At 40.7% G+C, this 22,127-nt stretch overlaps 1 protein-coding gene across 2 annotated transcripts in view; it reads right to left on the reverse strand.

Moving 5' to 3' along the window:
- Nucleotides 1–4,936: 4,936 nt before the first annotated feature.
- LOC147326097 (lysosome membrane protein 2-like) overlaps nucleotides 4,937–22,127 on the reverse strand; it is a 39,781-nt gene continuing 22,590 nt past the window's right edge. The window contains exons 2-13 of one of the 2 annotated variants that reach the window (XM_086301047.1): nucleotides 18,680–18,837; nucleotides 16,708–16,855; nucleotides 16,334–16,525; nucleotides 16,095–16,186; nucleotides 15,470–15,589; nucleotides 11,927–12,105; nucleotides 9,922–10,040; nucleotides 9,745–9,818; nucleotides 9,600–9,651; nucleotides 8,565–8,717; nucleotides 8,379–8,420; nucleotides 4,937–8,071 (exon numbers count right to left, since the gene is read on the reverse strand). In XM_086301047.1, the coding sequence (XP_086157173.1) occupies nucleotides 7,961–8,071; nucleotides 8,379–8,420; nucleotides 8,565–8,717; nucleotides 9,600–9,651; nucleotides 9,745–9,818; nucleotides 9,922–10,040; nucleotides 11,927–12,105; nucleotides 15,470–15,589; nucleotides 16,095–16,186; nucleotides 16,334–16,525; nucleotides 16,708–16,855; nucleotides 18,680–18,837 (1,440 nt within the window). In that variant the 3' untranslated portion in view covers nucleotides 4,937–7,960. The remainder of the gene's footprint in view (nucleotides 8,072–8,378; nucleotides 8,421–8,564; nucleotides 8,718–9,599; nucleotides 9,652–9,744; nucleotides 9,819–9,921; nucleotides 10,041–11,926; nucleotides 12,106–15,469; nucleotides 15,590–16,094; nucleotides 16,187–16,333; nucleotides 16,526–16,707; nucleotides 16,856–18,679; nucleotides 18,838–22,127) is intronic. The other variant, XM_086301048.1, reaches the window with a different exon arrangement.

Raw genomic sequence — 22,127 nt, forward strand, 5'->3', positions numbered from 1 at the left:
GCTCCTTTTTCTCAGTACCTGTGACACACAGCCGTTATTTGCATTCACACATAGAAATAAGCAGTACACTTGGACTCGTTTGCCCCAAGGCATGATAGACAGCTCTGCTGCTTTCTCTATGCTGCTTCACTCCTCCAGGGCTGCACCCCGATCCACATGTGGATGACCTCCTCCTCTGTCCTGAAAGTGAAAAACTATGTCAAACTGCTACACACATGCTTCTCCAGCACCTCCAAAAGACTGGCCACAAAGCATCAGCAAAGAAAATGCAGTACTGTCAGACTTCTGTTCAATATTTGGGATTCACACTGTCTCACGGAAAACGTTCCATGACTGCAGACAGGGTCAAAGCTGTGACCTCCGTCCCTCGTCCCACTACACAGAAGGACATGTTGTCCTTCTTAGGCATGGTGAACTATTGCAGACAGTGGATACCAGACTGTTCTTTTCATGACCGCATTCTGCGTGAATGCTGCAAAAAAGACAAGCCTCCTCGAATACTGTGATCCACAGAAATGACTGTCTCTTTCAATGCATTACAGGGAGTGCTGACCTCCGCCACTCAAAGGTGCTGCCTGAATTGTTCAGGAATGCCGGCCTGCCTGAGGGCAGTAGTAGCTTGCTCTATCATGATAAGGGACTGCGAGAAGCTCACACTCTCACATGACACTATTCTACACACCAATCACCAGGTCACGACCATTGTAGCAAACATAACTAAACAACATATGCAAATCTCACTATAAAAGCGAGCAGCACACCTGATTCGCCAGCACATTTATTGATCCTATGCTGTGTTCTTCTGACCGACAGGATGGCTCAGACAGGCTTGACGTTCATGACTGCATGACACGTATACAGGAATCCACAGCACCACGTCCAGATTTAGAGCAAACACCTATCTCAGACTCAGCCACGGTTTATGTGGACGGGTCCTGTTCAAGGCCGAATGACAACTCATTTCTTTGTGGCTATTCAGTGGTGACATTGCCTGACATCATACTAGAGGCTCACTCATTACCATTTCACTCAGCACAAAAAGCAGAGCTCATGGCTTTAATACGCGCCTGTGAGCTACATTTGGATAAGCATGTGACAATTTACGCACACAGCCGCTATGCATTTGGCGTTGTGCATGACTTTGGCACATTGTGGAGACAGAGAGGATTTAGATCTGCTGATGGAAAATAAATTGCTGAATTCTGATTTTGTTCAAAGACTTTTTCAGGCTATACAGCTGCCATCGGCCGTTGCAGTTGTAAAAACGAAAGGACACAGTACAGCTGACACAGACGAAGCAACAGGTAATGCTTTAGCAGACGTGACAGCCAAGGCTGCAGCTGCATCACAGCTCCCACCTTCGCAGGAAGTATTATCTGTGCCCCTACAGCTGCCACTTAAACTCCCAGACTATTTAGGAACAAATGTTGATTTAAAATTCATACATGAGCAAGCCTCTGCATCTGATTACACCTATTGGGAGAATAATGACTGTACCTTAGATGACAGAGATGGCTTATACGAAATCTTAAGCGTTTGATTGCCCTCCCATATTCCCTGATGCCAGTCCTTGCCCGACATTTTCACTGTGTGAGTCATGTCGGACAAGGAGGGGTAATAGGGGCAATAAAATCAAGATTTGTAATTGAGAAAACATCACACGCAGTAAAAAGCATATTAGCAACCTGTCTAACATGTGCGCGAACTAATGTAGGTAGCTCAAAAGCAAAACATCAGCATTTACCACAACCAGATTTTCCATTTCATACATTACAAATTGATTTTACACATATGCCAGCACAAGGAAGCATCAAGTACTTACTGGTAATAGTGGATCAATTTAGTAAATGAGTAGAAGCTTATCCAACCTCAAAAGAAACTGCAGAAGTAGTCTATCAAAAGTTGAGCAATGAAATAATACCCAGATTCGGAATACCTCACCAGATTAACAGTGATAGAGGATCTTCATTCACATTAGAAGTAATTCAAAAGTGTGCTAAAACTTTAATGACCTGGGTCAAATTACTTACTCAAGTCCTGTGTGAGATTAGAATGACTCAATCTGCAGTAACCAAATTATTTCCATTTGAAATAAGACTATTTCCAAGACCATGGTCAGCTTCCAGAGGGGCACCGCTAGTAGAAGGTGATGTATATTGCATTGTCCACTGATGTTCACAACCTGGTAGAAAAACTGAATAATAACTATCAGAAAGTTTGTCTCTCTCAGCTTTTCCCCTCCACAGTTCCACCAGTGGAGACAAGGAGACGCATGTTGGAGAAGCCACTAAAACCAAGGACACTCTGGGAGGCCGCGTTTTCCAGCCCCCAGGCTTTACTGGCAGTGACGAAGAACCAGCATCCTCACAGACGGACAACCTCAGTGGATTCATGCCAGCAGGGTTAAGACCAGCCCAATCGGACCATCCCAGGCGTCGGATCAAGCAGACGACATCTCCGGCGAGCCAGCGCCAGGATCCAATTTACACACACACACAATCACTGATTAACACACAACGCCTGAAAGAACAACAACAAGGTACTCAAACATCCAGCAGGAACAGAAAGCCAAAAGTACCACATGATGTCTAACCTGATAAAGCTAGACTCATTTCATCCTGATAATGGAGAAAATGAAATGCCCATTGTCATCATACGACGCTTATTCAATGTCTCTCGAACCTGGGACCAGGCCAGGAGACAACTGAAGAACTGTTTTTCTTATATACCTTTTTATATATTTAGGTTATTTATTATATCTATCGCATTAACTTTAGGATTTCTCTTTGCTATTTTGTATTGTAAACTGCAACCATGTTCACATTTCTCCAGGTCATATTTTGCTGACTATACCTCATGCTCCATTTTGCAAGACACCTACTTAATGCACTCCTCACGTTCCCTAAAATCAGTAAATAGCAACATAGACGCCACTAATAAACCATCTTATGCGCCCTCTAGAACAGGAGCTAACGCCTGGTTTGAAAATGCCAGAACAGCCGCTCGTGATTTAGGAAACAGTAACTGTTATGTCTGTTCAAAGGCTAATCCAGAACAGGTAATAGTAGGATACCCCATATCCGGTTTCCCCCTCACTGAGGGACTAGAGAAAATCGGCGGAGATAATGCTCTCCTTAAAGACGCTTTACAGTTGACTCTGAGCCCTCTCGACTGCTTACTTAGACACACACACACACCAACTAACCCTGAGACTCCATTAGGCGAATTATTGAAGTTATCTAATGACACCGCAGGGACCTGCGCCCCAATGAAACGCCCTAAGAATAGGTTAAAGCCCTCACTGCCCTTAGGACAGATCCCTCTCCATTTTAATACTAGTATGATATGCCTGCGCAGACTAAAGTTAACTGGCCCAGACACACACATAGATTATACAAAGGATAACTATACATCCTTCTCTGACTCCCCAGGTGCACGCTGTAATGAGACATGGCTAGCTGTCTCTATGGCTGAAGTTGTATCATATCTGGAGGAACACACACACAGTTCAAGTTCGAGCAGAGAATCGATCATTGTTCCCCCAGACGGTGTATTAAATGACACTGACTGGGGGGAGTTAGTTAAATCACACATGGTCACGCGCCTGACCAGACCAATCCCACATGCTTATTGGTTGTGCAATAATACCCTTAGATTAGCTTTACCTGTTAATTGGACCGGTACCTGTGGTCTAGTAACCGTTGATGTATGCTGTACTTTCATTCCCAATAATACCGCTCCTAACGGTTCATTCACACAAGCTAGGAATAAACTTGAAGCATTGCAGATAGAACTAATTGCCAATACAGGTCACGGTCAGTGGCTACATAAGTGGCTACAGGACACGTTTGGAAGATGGAAGGAACTAATTGTAGCCTTTGTAACCGTTGCAGCATGTTTTTGATGATTATTGTCTGTTGTGTGATACCATGTATACGCTCTCGGAATTTTTGATATTAAGCTTCCTCAAAGGACTAGTTACATTTATGATTTGTTTCACATTTATGATTTATCTTTATATTATGTTATTACATTCTGTCTTTATACTATGTTATCATTACATGATAAAAGGGGAGAACTGTTATGATATTTTGATACCACGGTAAGCATTTACAGGATATTGTTTCATACAGGAAAACTGTTACTCAATAAGGCCCATATACTAGTTGTTTTTCTCTTTCTCTGTGACCCAAGAATTAATGTGTAAGACTTACAGGCTGGTACCTCAAGGTCGAAAACACCACAGAGATGAGACCACTTCCTTACTCCCATCCTCCCTTTTTTCTTTATCTCCTGGAAAAGGCTCGTTAAAGGCTAGGTGGTTTGTTTCAGAATTCACTGATGAAAGAACTCTGTATTCTATGTCTAGGAGTGTATTTTGCTGGGATGATCATAAATTGTAGCTGAACTGATAAACTACACACAGGATACTTCTTGGCTCACAAGGCAGGAAGACGTTTCCTTATTTGGTCTGTACCGGTTTGAACTGGGAAAGCTGACACACGAACCTTTTTTTCATCTATATAAACTGCTGTGTATCAAATAAACCTTTGAGTCGATTTGGGAAGACAACCTAAAGCAGTCTCTGTTTTCTTGTTCTCCCAAGCTGCTCCCGACGTCGTAACTAACCCAGCTGAATGGCATACCTGAGTGTTACTTTAAATAATTAGGAATCTTAGAAGGAAAGGACAGAACTCTGCTTATCGCTCACGCCACGGAGGAAACCCGGGAAGGCAATTTCCTTCAATCACTATCTGGGCACAGCTCACTGTACAAAAGCCAAAAACTAGATCCAGTAATTTAAACAAAGAATGTCAGCGATGTACTTATTGTGATAATATTTTATTGCCAACTATCTCCCCGTCGCTTGGCGCAGAATCGGACTTCTTCACAAAAAAAGAAAGGAAATAAAAAGAGACAAACACCAGTCAACAAGACCTGTACTGAAACTACTTTTTATTTTTTGTATACAGAATAAAAACATTCAACATTTTCAAAACAAGTATGTGTTTTATGGCAGTAACAATACTTTCAGGAAACATCTACAATCAAAGTATGGCACTGCGTAGCTCAGCGAACAGTCCACGCATTGCTTTATGTGTTTTGGTTTTATCGACACAGCAAAATAATTTATTCTCTTTAGCCACAACTGTGTTTTTATACTGTTTATTGTGTATTTTTCAAAGGGATTCAGATGAATCCTGTCTTTCATCTCCTTGTGAGTTTGTAACTCTTATATAAAACACTGTGCACAAAGTTTCTAAAATGCAATCATTTTTTCCTTATTATAGTGTACGTGTTAAACACTTTACTAAAATCAAATGAATCCACTAATATCTGATATAGTCATTACGATTATCACAGTGCATATAAGCCTTTAATTAAAATGTTACATGAGCAGTAATAAAAGCCGGAATTCTGCAGCATTTTCCAGATCACATTATGACGGCACATTTTCATCACCAGCATCGAGTGAGAAAACTGTGACCCTGCACAACAACCTGCTAGTCAGGCAGAGAGTTTTCAAAGTGCAGTTTGACCCTACTGTTTGATATTAGAAATATCAAAAGGTTTTGTTATTTATTTAATTATTTTTTGGTAGCTGAAAGAAGAAGAAGGAAAAAAAGTCACGAGTAGATTTGTTGATATGGCACAGTGTTATGTTCACGCAACAAAAATCTTTAAAAGGAACAAGAAATCCAGTAACTTTAAAGACACTACTACAGCATCTAAAAGACATTTAAGTATATCACTTAGTCATAAACAGTTACACAGGGCAAAATACTGTCAACACATAAATTCTGTACTGTCTGAATCATGGTGTTACGACCCGGCTCAAAAGCCGCAACATAAAAAAGGAGACGAATACCAGAGTGTATGTAAAAAGAGGTTTATCTTAAAATGGACTATCAGGTTGGCTAAAATTGCTGGTGCCACCAAGGCAAAGACTAGTGAGCTCCCTGGGAAGCTTGCCTCAGGTATGCTTTTATCCACACCTGATTAGGTGTGGCCAATTAGCACCAGCTGAACACACTGAGCAGATTCGAGGCTGCAGAGGGACGTAACAATGGTTTCAACCAAAGAAATCTGCCGTGGTTAAGGCTTTAGAGCTTTATAAATATTTATAAAGTTCTTACATGAAATGTCTTTAATTCAAACATTTCTACAATGACACATTTAAAAAACAACAACACAAAAAACCATAAAGCAAGGTTGGTCTTACTTTACAAATTAAAATTTCCAAAATATACAGTGTTTTGTCCGATACTCATCCCCATCACACGCTGAGAGGAATGTAAGCAGTTCGTCACTTCTTACACTGTATGTATTTACAAACAAATGCCATACTCTGAAGATTCTCAGGTATGCTGGTTTTGTTAGATAACCCTCTATGCGCCATGGATGAGCAGAAAATATTATGTGACATTTTTTTGTAACATGAAATGCAAATGAGACATAGTAACACTGATTTATCATCCGGTATATTGTGCTTTCTCCTGCTTTAATAACTGCTTTACAGCTTCTAAGATGAGACCCCCTGAGAGTGAAATATAACACCCCAAAAAATCATTAGTTTAAGGATTTCATCACATTGCTCCCCAAATGACTTCGGTGCGCTTGTACAAGTAATCATTCCAAAAATCTGAAGTCTAAAGCAAGACAAATGAGTTTAGCCATAATGAAAGGAAGTTAACTATGTATGGAGGACCAAGACTGCCAAATTAAGAAAAAAAAATATCATAATTATGATTTAAATGCACTTTTGTGCCAAACATATTTGCTTTTCCAAATGAACCTCTATAAACTGTGTGTGAAGCTGGATTTAAAAAAATATGTGTTTTTATAACATGCTTAGTGCTATATTGCGCCAGTACAGAATATGACATTACTGGACTGGTTGCTGCTAATAGACTTACATTAGCTTATGTTAGCTAACTAGTGACACTCAGTAACTCAGCGGACAACAAGGACACTTAAAACAGTCTAATAAAGACAGTCTGGGAAAAGCAGTCTCTTTGGCTGCAACAATGAATGTTTCGTTAAAAAACAAAAACAACCAGAATATAATGTCCACTTTCACTCTCCATTCCTTAAGCAGTGAGTGGTTCTTTGTTGTTTGGCTAGTTGGGACCAAAACAGGAAATCTACATGTAACCCCAACCCACTCAAAAAACACAAAAATGCCAACAGAGAGATGAAATTAAATCTGATTGTAGATAAACAGAATAATTATGACAAATGTAAATAATATGGGAGGTCGGCAGGGGGTCGCTGACCAGTTTCTGGCCCGAGTGTGACTGAGGTGTCAATCACAACAACTCTACTATGGAGCCATAGTACAAAGGTAAATAATACAAAAGCAAACACAATCATTTACAAATGCATTGTAAATAATGTAATAAATTCCATTAACCTTAATTTACTCATTTTTTTCCATGTCTTCTTAATTTTGGCAGTTTTGATCCTCCGTCATTTAAAGGGTGTGATTGTTTTAGAACAGGGGTCCCCAATCCCAGTCCACGAGGGCCGGTGTCCCTGCAGGTTTTAGATCTCACCCAGGGTCAACACACCTGAATCACATGATTAGTTCATTACCAGGCCTCTGGAGAACTTCAGGACATGTTGAGAAGGTAATTTATCCATTTAAATCAGCTGTGATCAATCAAGGACACATCTAAAAGCAGGGACACCGGCCCTCGCGGACTGGGATTGGGGACCCCTGTTTTAGAACCACCACAGAGCACACTCGTCATCTCTGCTTACTGGATGACTGTTTACAACTATTTTTACATAATTAGCAGCAGCTAGAAGAAGCCACTGTTGTGTTCTAAACACTGTTTGTCTGGGAATAGAGTTTAGCGCTCTCTAAGGAAACCTAAGAGCATATAATACAAGACATCTGAGACTAAAAACATATCCTCTTCACCTGAGCCCTCTATGACAGACCCCTTGCACATCCTCAAGCTTCCACGTTAGCCTTAGGTGTCAGACCAATGTAGGTTCCATTCTGGGGATCCTCCTTCTCTTTATCATTAACTGGAGAGTAAGCGGTGTCGTCTTCAGCGGACGACTGTAGAGGGACATTAAGGACATAAAGCAGCATTACAAACTAATCAGGTCTTATTACAATTTGTAAAGTTATACCTGTAATGGAAAGTGGTTGCTTCCCCTTAATCATGCCATCTCACAACAATTAAAAAGGCAGTATTAATATGCAATGCATTAAGTGTACATTAGCAGAGTTATTTTAAGTCAGGTGAAACTGGTCTAGCTGTGCAATGAAAGATTAAATGAAAAAAGGCACTTAGGTGATAAATAATAACCAAAGTAAGACAAATGAATAAATAAAGCAGATAAAATAAAGCAGCAACACTTACAGCATAAAGAGGCTTGGTAAACACAATGCGCTTAACTTCATTCTTCCCAGGAACACACAGTGAGAAACACAAGCTCGGTGTTATTAGTGTGCAATTAAGCAACTCAATGAATTGTGCAAAAATTATGACTTATTAGGAGCAGGCAAATTGTAAGTTGTTAGGACTCAGCAAGAAGCAGTCTCATACCTTCTGTTTGCGAGCCCGGCACAGGAGGATGACAAAGACCATGAGCAGAATAACACCCAGTCCCACAATGACGAGAGGGAAGTTGGACACCAAATTGCTAATCAGCAGAAGCTTCTTTAATCTCTCTGAAGACGCATCGTCAATTTCCACGCTCTGTTTATTCAGAGAGAGAGAGAGTAAAAGATCCATCAGAGGAAGAGGGGAATTCAGCTGAGCATACAGAAGATGAAGAAACCAATCAGTACTAATGCATCAAGGCTGAAAATGTGGGAAAATCTAGCCAGGCTTTGACTTTTGGGAACCAAATCTACTTTTGATTATGTTGGCCTTGTCTAAATCTCTTGAAAAGAAATCCTTTTGAGACTGGATACACAGCTGAGAGATACATGTTTAGTGGAAAACACCAAATTTGCTTGGCAATGCCTAATTTGAATCAGCTGGGCTTCTTCTTATCTTAACTGGAAATCTGCACTAGTTGCTGTAATATCACCAGAAAAACACAACTTAATTGTGTTACTAAGCACTGTGTTTAGTGCTTAATCAATGCAAAACCCATCTGTCTGTCTTTTTCTAACTGCTCAATCAGTGTGAGGGGAGGAGTCCCGAGGGAGGAACCCATGCAGGCAAGCAAACATGCAAACTCCACACAGAAGAGCCCCAGCAGGCTGGTGGATTCTAAAACAGGACATTCTTGCTGTGAGGCCCATGTGAAAAAACACAAAGCTGTGTCTTTAGGGAGGTTATGGGGCAGGACTATTTCCTGGCTGGGAGACAGTTACTACTTGGACTCTCTGCTCATCGCACCCTTGTGCCAGTTACATTAGTTCAGAGCCAGGTCGCTTGTTTCCAGCTGTTTTCTATCTTTGCTCCAAGTCACACTCAGCTCAGTAAAGCTAAGCTGGACCGACATAATCATCTAACTCTCAGTAACACGTGTCTTTTTCAAAATGTTGACATACTGTTTAATTTCTTTATTGCACCTCATAATAAGGATCTAGGAGTTTCCTGTGTTTCAGCATGTGTAATATCACTTACCTCATTGAGGAACATTACAGGAAATACTGTTTCATTCAGGGATCTAGTGGTCCTGTTAAAAGTGCAGCAAAAAATATGGTTGGTAATCAAAAACAGCACCTACACGCATCCGTTTAAAACAACAACAGAAGTGTGTGTTACTCACGGGAATCCAGGGATTCGCTGCATCAAGATGTTCACCTGCGCTCTTTTGTGAGCGCGTACAATCACTCCAGTGGTCTGTCAGAAAATAATGTATATAAACATAGATACACTTCAGAACTCCACCACTAGGTGGCGTAGCAGTACATCTTAATGTTTGACCCTAAGCCTGAAGACTTACCGGGTTTAGGTCTAGAAAAGTTTGGTGATGCGTCCTTTCAGGTGACAGTCCTTCAATGGCAGCCACATATTTGTTATCTGCCAGGTAGAAATGAGGAAAGGAGGCAACCACTGGCGCACCTGAGAGAAGAAATGAAAAATGTTTAATAAGACTCGAGCTCCCGCACGCCTCTGCTGCAAGGCCATCATTTCACACTAAACTGACCCAATCTAGAAAAGGAGAAAGCCTCTTCTCTTCAAAAGAAGAGAGATCAGGATCTAGATCATGTTGTCCACTGCTTGGAAGGTTAGTGGCTCGAGCCCTGGCAGCTCCCATCTGCATGCCAAGACATCCTCGGGCAAAATTTTGAACCCTGAATTGAGCGTGACTGTCTCAATGGTATATAGATACGAGGCTTGTAGAGCAGAGTAGAAAAGTCACGTGCTGTTGTTCAGATCATGTTTTATGTCTCCTATGTAAAACCTTCGAACCTCTTTCACACGACTATGGCGAATCTACACACGTTAAGCAAAGCGCCACAAAGATGACATAACTGTTGCCATTAAAGCGGCAGCACAGAAAACATTTTAATGCCCCATTTCCTTCATGTTTGAAGTCTGATCTAATCAAGGCATGACAACAATAACAAAACAGATCAAAAGGCGAAGAAGGTGGTGAGATACGATCTGACAGGGACGCAACATGTTACTTGGGGTCCAAGAAAAACAAAAACAAACAATAAATCATCACAAATGGACAATAACCCCTGTTGTGTGAGCAATTAAAGGCGGCAGCTGATATCCAGATAAAATTTCTTGTTAGTCTTTCTGAGTTCCTTCCTTATATTGTCAATGGAGGACTTCACGTTCCTACAACATCACCTCGGTCAAACTCGCAATCTTAAAGTCAAGTGATACATTTTTGGTGGGTGGCCCAAGCAAACACAAATGGTCCAACGGTGGAAAAACCATGTGTCCCCGCAGCAGCGCGACAAAGCCAGACAGTTATGAGAGGAGGGGGGCAGTTAGAGGTGCTGATAAAGTGGGGCAGAGGTGAGAGTTTTCCTGCTCTCCTGTTTAGCAACAGACGTTTGACAAAAACATTGGACACACGCAGTCACCTGAGAGGCTGTTCACATGACAACTGGCAAGGTCAATGCGGGCGTGCTAACACACACACATACTGGTATACTTATAGAGGCCTTTATTTACTGCGCTTGTTCTTTAACTCCGGGCCATAAACACGCAATCAAATTTCTCTTTATGGCTAAACAACATTCAAAAATACTTTTACCTTTGAAGTGAACTGCAGTTGTTCCATTTGTTTTAGTGGACAACGAAAATCCTTTTGAGAACGCCAATCTGTGACGTCTGTTTTAATCTTTGGCACAGTTACATTATTCTGAAGCAAAGCACAGAGTTTTTCAAATGTATCGCTTCACAACAATAAAACCTTGACGTGAGAAAAAACAGGGCTCGACGTTCACTTGCTGGAATAACTCTGTGAAACTAGTTAGAAATGGCTGCATGCTGTGACAGAAAGGTGCAGTACGGGCCATCAACTGCATTGACCATGTAAAAAATTCCATATTTTTTACTTTAAATATGTAAAAGAAATGTTGAAACCACAAGTACTGTGATTTTACAGGATGGAGAGATGAGGCACAGCTGAGCTATGAACACTGAGGTAATGCCCGGTCATATTCAAGGGCAGAATCAGGTGACAGGGCTTACCGCCCACTCTGCTACTGGGTCAGTCATGTCAGATGACGCCTGAGGTGTGGGGAGAGCTGTGTCACATGGGTATTTTAGGGGGGTATTAGCATTACAAACAAAAGAAGGACTTTATTGATATCAGTGTAGTAGCCATTAGTATTTAATGGCTACTACATTGGACATTGAGTCTAAGCAAAGCTTTTGTGTCATTATTAAAGAAATTGGAGAAAAGAATAAAATGGGTTATGTTGGTGCTGAATCATGACCGATGCATGGAAAGTTTCTGAGAGAAACTGTGCTGCGTCGATTACCTTTCCGACAGGGGCTGACTTTAAGGACGCCAGTTCCCAGGCACTCCTTTGGGGTGACGCAGAAACCCTCATTGTCCGGGTTCTCCTCTTTGCTGGCCAGGACAGAGGGTGGAGGTGTGAAGCGGTAGGCTGGGATCCCTTTCACCTCGACGTCTTTCTCAAACTCCATGTAGATGGTCCTGGAGAATAAAGCGAACAGTCACATTGCACAAAAACAATTAACTTCACTCAGAGCACAGCATTTCATAGTGACACATGACTGCTGGAACTTTGCTGGAAATTCTCAGCATGATCGAGTGTGAATGCTGAATACTTCAAACTAATATTTTTAAGGACTGTACCTTTGGTGAGGAACTTCATAACAAGCAATGCGATCATGAGAAATGTTCTGTTATGTTATTTAAGAAAGACTGTTTGAACTAAGTAAAAGAAAAAAAACACTGCAGACTGACTTTCAGCAGAGACACAAAGAGGAAACCAGATGACTGACATTGATTTCAACAATATGCTAAAATCCTGCTGGGGCTCCTTCATCAGTAAATCTAGACTTGTAAGGGGAGCAGGGAAGACAAATAATATATTGTGGTGTTAACCTTCTGTTAGTACTGGGAGCAAAGACACTGTGAAATCTTTAAATGTGTGTGTGGTTTTTTTCCCAACATCCAAGAGAACTGAGAGCAGTTCATCCTTGCCCTGCATATCTGCAGCTTTGTCTTGTCGAGGGAATCCCAACCAGTCTTAGTGAGAACAAAGCACTCTATACAGTGTCTGCCAGCTGGTTGGGAGGGTGCAGCCCACCAATCGTGCAACAATACTGTACAGACCTTTCCCTTGACCTTCCTGGGAAAAGCCAAGTGAAAATCCTTGGCCTTATACTGCTAGGAATGAGAACTATTACAGTGTTACCATAGAAGAGCTCGACAGGGCAGTAGAAGGTCCTTAACCCATCAGCAGGACCAGTATCTGCTCCTTTGTGCACAGAGGAACGGGTTGCTACAAAATGACCTAGATTTTGAATGTCTTTGACCAAACATCAGAAACAGACTTCATGAGGGCAGTCTAAGGGCCTGAAATCCTCTAGTAGGCCCTGCGTTCATTGCCCAGCATTGTGGAGCCTGATTAGCATTTGCCATAGCATACCAGAATTGGCAGGTCTATCACAGGAGATCTGTGCTTTTCACAGATCACAGCAGGTGGAGGCATATCCATGGAGGTACATACAAACATCTACTGACCAGGCAATGCCATTAGGTGTCGGGATGAATCCTTGGAGCCACCACTCTGGTGCAGTGGTTCCTGGGTTCTTCCTTGTGAAAGACAATGTCCGATCTCATGTGCAGAGACTATGGAGGCAGGTCTTGAAGGTTGAAGAATTTGTTACCACTGACTGGACCCCAAGCTCACCTGATCTAAATCCCACAGAAAACTTCTGTGAGATTATGTTTCCATCCTACGCACCTCAGATTGCACAGGAGGTCAGTGACACCCAGGTTCAGATCTAGGAGGACATCCCCCAGGGCACCATCTGTCATCTCATTAGGAGCACGCCCCGATGTTGTCAGGCTACTACTAAGTAAACCTCTGAGTTGCTGCGTAGTTGTACATAAGCTGTACATAATTTCTTTGCTTTCATTTTTAGGGTGTCTTTAAACTCAGCGCTCTGTAGGGTTCTTGCTCGTACGTAACTTCACCAAAATGTATTTGCGATGCAATTTTGTTTGAGTGACCACTAAATACAGAATGAAGGCTTTGAAAAAGTGTCACAGGGCTGGTTAAATTAAAATGATATGAGAGAGTCTATTATTTCTGTCATTTAATATTCGTGTATTTTTGACTTTCTTTTTTCAACATTTTTTAAATGAAATAAAACCCTCTAATGAAGTCAGTAATGATGATGAGCAAAAGGATGGTGAAGCTGGTATTCGAACAATGACACATGTTACCAATTCTTTTTCTTTGTAGCTCAGCTGCCAGTTTCTGGACCGAGAGGCCACCACCCGTTTAGCTCACAGATGGGAATTCTGCTGCTATGCAGTCCCAGGTGTTCTCTTTTAACTAAACATGCGTTTTAAACACAAAGTTATGTTAAGCGAGTGACTTATACATAGGGCTGAGGATCTGTGTGAAAGGTCGTCATGTATTAATGGAGCACTTCCACTTCAAATGATTGTAGTAAGTACAATAAAGGGGGGAGGGGGCGTATTCCCTTTAGTCACAGTTACACAGACGCCATAATGACACAACCAGGCCAAGAACAAGTAGGTGAAAGTGCTTTGTAAATATTTGGTGCAGGGGTTTTTGACACACGTCCAATCAAAGTCAAAGGTGCAACCATTCCACTCTGACTTTCCAGATTGTTTCCACGCTCAACAACATGAGGAAGACGTCCGAAACAGCTTGTGCTCTCTAAAGGACAAACTCTTGCTATGAAGACTAGGGAAGCAGCACGTCTGTTTTGCAACAAACAAGGTTTGGGATTAAATTTGGTACTCGTTGCAATTCTCAGCAGTCGTCAAACTGTCTCTAAAGACATTCTGGAAATCCTGGAGGAACCATAATAAATTTCCCCAAAAGCATTAGTTGAGAACATTTCTCACAAACACTTCCAAGAGGAAATACTTGTCCTGTGCTTAGCACAAAGTAACACTTACCATCAATCATCAAGCATTAAAAGCATTTTCTTTCTCTCTCTCTCTCTCTCTCCTTATTTTCTGTTATTCCACAATTGTCCTTGCATTCCCTCTCTCACCCTGTCCCTGATGTTCCAGACGGAAACTCTCCTAATAAGGAAGCCTTTTCATGGTGTTTTCTGGAAAATGCCACTTAAGTGTTTCAAACGGTCCTCGTGCTTTAAGCAGAAAAGTCAACAGCAAAGAGAGGTCACCCACTGAGCTGTTAGTAAGTGATCAGGATGTTAAAATAACATACCATGTGATCCACAGGCTGTGGACATTATTTCCATACTAGATGTGAAAGCCTCCACACTGGTCTGCTTGTCATGTACCAGAAATAGAACATGCAATCCCCATGTAAAATGTCCTAAATGGGACACCAAGTGTAAACAGATAGGGGCACACAGGTCCCCATGGTAACCACATTACATGTGTTTTACTGAAAAACTCTTTAATTGAAATAACACTTTATTTTTACCACATGACTAATAAAATTAACGTCAAAGCTGATGCCCTTTCCCTCCTTTGCCAGCTACAGTAATTTTTAGCTATAGCCAAGCTCCAAGAGCAGGAAAATAAAGTCAAAACTGCAGTTCCTCTAATGGCCACTTGAGGTTCTCTCCAAAAATTAGCTTTTCCCCACAGACTTGTGATAAAAAAAGACCAACTTTACAGGAAAAAAAACATGGTCACAGAATGGAATTTTTTTTTAAAAAGGTCTGGGTTTTGCTATGTATATAGTAGCTAAAAACTAAACTAAACATTAGTACAGAAAAAATAAAAACTGGTGCACAAAACTTCACCACAGTGGATAAAATGTGGTTGGCATACCACCAAAAGGGCTGGAGTGCACTGTGGTGATGAACCGTACCTGCACAGGTCTGGAGTAAAGATGTGAATGCGCTCATCCTTGTCAAGCAGGGGGTGGAAAGCACTTCCATCTGATCCAACGATGCTGTTGCTATAGTTAGATCTCCAGAAAGTCAACTCCCTACAAAACAACCAAAAAAGGCTTTTGGAATGTGCAGGCTTGTATTTAAAATCGAAAAAAAGAAAAGAAAAAAGAAAACAAATCTCATTTTCAAAATAATCCCGTCCAGTGAAAACAAATTTATCGTTTTCATCTTAATAACCATAAATTGCAGTGGTACGTTTTGATGATCAAATGTGTTTTTATCTGAAAGTCACAGTTAAAAAAAAAACACCCAGGAGCACAAGCGTAATTAGAGGCTCCAGGGGACCTAAGACAATAAAACTGGATAAGAAGGTTCAGTAAAGGCCATTTTTAAGGCATCAGGATATCCTGCTCTGTGCTCTGTGTTAAGGGCAAAGATCAGGATGAAGGCAGGCAGACAGTATCTCTATTACTGCCAAAAAAAGTAGAAAAAAAAGGATTTCACAGGCTTGTTAATACAAAGGTTACCCAATAAAATTTCATCACTCTGGATGAAGACAGAGAGGGAGAGTGTGTTTGCGTGAGACTGTATCAGCACTACCTTTGGCCTTTCCATGTTTCGATCCGGCCATAATCCATGTAGTTCTGCTCTCCAGTGTGGTAGATAAATTCACCGTCGTTGCTTCCATTTTTCTAAATAAAAAAACAAACAAACATTCAAAACGTGTTTTTCAAATGTTATTTCTGGAGAAACAAAAAATCTTCAAGACTTCATGGAGGATCTGCTCTGACAACTTTCTTTTCATAGCTTTATATTACTTGTAAAGAGCTGTTACATGCCTTGTACATGAGTCCAAACACCGTCTCCACCTCAGGTTTGGTGCCAGCAACGCGAACCAGCAGAGGATCTTTGTAGCCCCAAAGCAGTTCATCCACAGTGCGTGTAGTGAACAGATCACTCTTGAGAGAGTTCATCCAGATTGAAACCATGGAGGCCTTCCAGAAACTATCTTTCACATTGTTCATGACAGCCTGGAGACAGGAACGGAAGCAGTTGTGAGGAAAAAAAATTTGAACTAATAATACGGGATAAGGTGGACAATGAGATGGAAATGAGGACACAATAAACAATGTTCAGTAACAAAGAGAACATAAAGTCCTCTTTAACCCACTTGGATTTCCACTTTCCTCTACTTTTTCAGTTCATGACTCACCCAGGCAGGGATGTTGACAGTGGTGATGTTATCCTCAGCTGGATCACCCACAGATTTCTCCCTCAGGAACACAAAGCTTTTCGTGTTATACGCGGAGACCATTTTGCCATTTGCCACCATACTTACGTTGTCCTTGTACCTGTACTCCCTGTGCAAACGCAGGAAAAGAGTGTCATTTAAAATCCCCAAACGCAGACCACATAAACGTAGCACTGCATTTGTATTTTAGCACAACATTGCAACCATTCATCCATCCCTGCATCCATTCTCTTCCACTTATCAGGGTCGTGGAGGGTACTGGAGCCTATTGTAGCTATCATAGGGCGAGAAGCGGGGAACACCCTGGACAGGTTGCCAGTGCGACGCAGGACTAACACTTATATTCACACCTATGGGCAATTTAGAATCCCCAGTTAACCTAAGTACATTAAGTGCATGTCTTTAGACAGTGGGAGAGAGAGAGAGACCCAGAGAGAACCCACACAGATACAGGGAGAACATGCAAACTCCACATAGAAAGGCTCCAGACAGTTTGGGGAGTCAAACTCAGGACCTTCTTGCTGTGAAGCAACAGTTTTATCATTCATCGTATTGAAATTAACCAACCCAAAACTGTTAAAATGACATTCTAGGAATAGATTATCTTGATACGCAATGTTGGCTGTTGCAACGTTTCCGGTGCTTTAGCAGTTATCATCATTTAGGGCTTAATTGAGTGCAGGATTTTGATGACTAGTGATTAAAAACTAGCAACCCACACAAAAAAATTAAAAAGGCCTCCTGAGGAAAAGACAAGACGAAAGTAATATATCGCAAAGAGGAAGCAGAAAAGCAGAAGGCCACATGACACAGCCTGAGGGTTATGACCTGTGGCCCAGCCTAGAAAACCTAAGCAAAAATTCAACATGCACAGTATATGGCAACACAGTAGTAGTGGTATTATATATATTTAATATGTTTTATACTATCACAATTGCCAAATTTTACAGCATTAATAAACCATGTTTATAGCCAGAAAAAATAAGCCTTTATAGAAGTGCCTAAAAATCTGAATTCAAACTGTAGCCCTCCAGATGGCGATAGCTGTAATTGCAAAAAGATTTACAGTCCCAGATAAGACAAACCTCTATAAACACTTTCATGGTAAGGTTACGGACTCACACAATCATTTTGAATAATACAGAATACTAGGGGTGCAACGATACACAAAATTCACGGTTAGGTTAGGTACTTTGGTGTCACGGTTCGATATTTTTTCGATATAGAAAAAAAATGTTTACGCCTTTTTAATTTGTCATTTATTAAAATTATAAATATATATTTTAACTCAAAAGTACAGTTTTTAAATTTAATGTTGCTGAAACAACAAAGTAATAAAAAAAATTAATCTATCTGATCAAGAAATCACTCATCTTTGGAAAAGAGAGTTTATTACAGAGAAATGGCTCTTTCCAAATTAAAAGCTATACTATACGCTTCTTCTGGGGTATACTCTCAGCAGCATATTAAACATATCAGGTCCCCATAAGGAGAATCACGTGCTAACAGCTGTCTAACTCGGGTAAAGTTTGTAGCATGCGTGCTTGTTGTTTTTGTCTGCTTCCACTTGTCTTTGCACTAGAATGATGTCGGCGTAAATGTGCAGTCATATTCATTATGTTTCCACTAGTGCTGTCAGCGTTAATCTGAAATGACGTTAACGCCACAACACGGAAAATCTCCGTTAACGAAAAATCTCAGTTTTCAAAAATACCCGTGTACGTGTGGACGTAGCCTGAGTCAAAAAGGTACTTGTCATGTCCCCGTGGCTACATCCATCTTTTATTTACAGTCTCTACCCAGAGCACATTTACCAGATTGTGTGATTTCAGTGATTTCTTAGAAGACTTTTTTTTTTTACACTCACCATAAACATCTGTTTGCTAACATTCATGTCAACAAGAAGTTGACAAGTTCTGCTCCTGCTTCTTACCTGTACGTGTAGGGTCCAATCTGTTTAACTTCTGGCTTTGTCCCTGCAAGAAACTCTTTTGGATTGGTCATATTGAAGAAGTAAAACTGCATGTAGACAGGAGGGGGAGGTTTTTTCCATGAGTCAAACACGCGGCTGCCCTCTACCAACACAATCTCCTGTTGAGACATAAGAAACACTTTTTAGTTGAAAACTCATCATCATATATAATTCAAACTCACAAATATGGTTGTGAAAAGCAAATCTTTTGGGAGTAATTAATATAAAAACGCTGACTGCACATTTTACATACTGCATTAAAACATTTTTCTATTCAATATGGAGTTTGACATCATTTTTTTTTATGTGGTTTTCAGGTGATTTCCTGCACAAAGTGGAAACTTTTGCAACAGCCAACACATTTTGAACATGAAGTTTCCACAATGTGCTCCTAGTAAAAACAAATAGTAACAACAAATCATCCGTAGGGGGTCGTGGAGGGGAGATGCTGTCTGAGCGGCAAAAACAAGAACACTGACTGCACACATGAATGGTATGAGGGGAGGCCCTTCCACTGCTCCAATTGTTAGCGGTTGCCTGTGGCAACAGGCAGTTGGGGGAGAGCCGCTAACCGATCATGTGATGCAGAAAGCTGGATGCACACTGTTTATGCAGAACTCCAGCCTTAATGAACTGAGCCACATTCCTCAGTACTGAGCCCTTATGAGGCCCTGGAGGTGGAACACAGGCAACTATCCTGCTTCATTCTCACAGCAAACGTCATTGCCTGCGGACAGGAACATTTTGAGATACATTTTGATACATTTTGAGATACTGGCAAAGAAAGAGGCAAAAAACTGAAGGCTCTGAGAGGATTAGCATTTCTTTCAAGAGAACATTAAGAGAAAATCTCACTCTGGCCTAATTGTGTCAGATTTATCTTAAAGTTAATAGCTGGAGAAATAGGTCCAGAACTGCTCGATGCTTTAGGGGAATACTCACCCCCTCTTACTCCTCCCCCCTCTTCCTCTGCGGTCCCCTCTACTTGATCAGAGACAAAGGTTTAGCTGAGTGGCCAAGGACAATAAAGCTGTCACCTTAGATTGAGGAAGGGAGAGCGTGGTCTTTCTGTGATCTTATTTCATGCTTTGAACAATCAATAGGGTAAACCTCCCAGCATGGCACTTAAAATACATGGAAAACAGGAACAGAAAAAACCCTCTTATCTCAGTATCTACCACTGCTTTCCTTACACCACTCCCCATATGAAAACACATGCAGCAGGTGATTACATAAATACACTTAAAGCTAGTGCTTTGATGTGCAGACATTCACATACATAGATGTGAACAACACTGGGCACAGCAAGAGGCCACAGTATTCATTAAGTCCTCCAGTCATGGTGCACAGGCTTTGTAGGCTCTAAATGGGTTTGCCTCAGTAGTGGTTAAAAGATTCAACAAAGCCAAACAAAGAACTGTAGACCAGCCCTGATATTATTTAAACCATCGAGACTATATCAAGGTCCATTTAGTTTTCTATTGTCCATAAAACCCACTTGCAATCAAACTGCAGAAGTGAAGAATTATGGTTTGGCACAAACACAACCAAAGGATGGAAGTTTGACTTTGGGACAATCCTGCAACTTAAATCTTAGTATAATGATTTCAGTATATGTGTGTATACATATCTATATATTTTCTTCTGAATGGGTGGGCCAATCTGAGCAAAACTTTGCACAGTAGTGATGGGATTTCCAGCTCTTTTTAGAGAACCGGCTCTTTCGGCTTGGCTCACTAAAAAGAGCCGGCTCTTTCGGCTCTGAACCGGCTCTTCAGGTTATTTTGTTGCTTTAATTAATTTATTAGTAACAATAATATAAAATTATGCACAAAAGGAATTACTAATGTAAAAAAAGAAAGTGGTTTTATTTATATATGTTTATATATAAATATATGCGGTGGCCCCTAGAGACAAAGCATGTACAAACTCCAAAAAGCACATACAAACTCCAAAACACATTTCTAGCATGAACTGAACTTCCAAAACAGAGCTACCTAGATCACTTAAATTACACAATTAAAAGCATGAAAGCATATGTGTATTGTTTGTGTATTTATACACAAGCATTCATATATAGTCAAATAATAAAAATAAAAAAAAGTTCATTTACCTGTTATTACCACACACCAAATCCGGTCGTTGGTACTTGCTGGCTTGTGTAGCCACTAGGTAACAAACGCTCAACACTGTGCCCTAGCATCCTGGAGCACTTCTGTTGTCTTTTGTACGTGTTTTAGTTTTTATGTGCTTCTGAGTTTTTACGTGTGTTGGAGCTATTTGTTCTTTATTTTTGTTTTTGTTCTTATTTTTGAAATTAGTTAAAGTTTGTTGTTAGTTTACTTATATTTTGGGGTTTATTTGTCGGTTAATATTTTGTTTTAAATGATTTGTTTTGTTTGTTGTTATTTTGTTAAATTAGTCAGTAAGAGCTGTAGGGCCATTTTGTTTCTATAAATAAAGAGACTGGTATAGGACCAGCATGCATTGGGGTGGGCCTATGGTTTTTTACCAGAGCAGGAGAAGCAGTAGGAAGGATCTTGTTATTGCTTGCCAAATGGATAAATAAACCAAAACCAAAACTCTCAACTAAAAGGTTTGGACAATGGACTTCTTTTGCCTGCGTACGAAATATTACCTCAGTGCAGCAGTGGCTTGTGGACTTTAAGTTGTGGGACGTTTGATCATACAAAAGTAAAGGAATTGCCACTACACAAAGTAAAAAACCTTCCCATGGACAAAGGAATAATCCTTCATTAATGGATATAAGGATTTCAAGGATCACCGTCGAACTCGAATAAAAGTTATTGGATCGTCTGGTGAGTAATCCAGACGGATTTGATGTTGAAGCCTGGATCAACATGTCACTCGTTCGTCAAAGCTGGTGAGTGATAATATTGTTTAAGCCGTAAAGGAAAACGGTGAAACTATTGGAGTTTAAAGACATAATTTCACTACAAAGACTGATGAACTGAGTTTTGACGTACTAAATTGGTGCATAATTGGATCGCTAATTGAAACATGCCAACGCCCTCTGTGGAAATGTTTGTCCGCTGCAAAAGGCAGGTAAATGGATGTCATGTTTTTACTTTAGGCTATGGACTCTCAGTGTGCTGTGCATCTTTATAAAGTTTGAAATAATCCAAGAGGACAATAAAAATGTCGGATATTAAGAGTAAACGAGAGGATGACACTGAGATGCAAGCAGAGAAAAGAAGCGTTAAATTTACGCCAAAAGGTTTGGATTTGTATATAAAGACATGCCAAGAAAAGCGCAGTTCAATGTGTAAGCAAGCATCTAAGTACATGGGGAAAATTTCCGCTTTAATGACCTCACATGAAAACGTTAAGGAAGTGTCTTCTGAATTTGGGAAGTTTATTAAATGCTATCAAGATGCAAACGCTTTGC

This window comes from Aulonocara sp. 'chitande type north' Nkhata Bay, linkage group LG7, assembly GCF_057382095.1.
Source record: "Aulonocara sp. 'chitande type north' Nkhata Bay isolate Kocher_YH1m ecotype deep benthic linkage group LG7, A_spYH_male_GT1.1, whole genome shotgun sequence".
In the NCBI taxonomy this organism is placed as follows: Eukaryota; Metazoa; Chordata; class Actinopteri; order Cichliformes; family Cichlidae; genus Aulonocara; species Aulonocara sp. 'chitande type north' Nkhata Bay.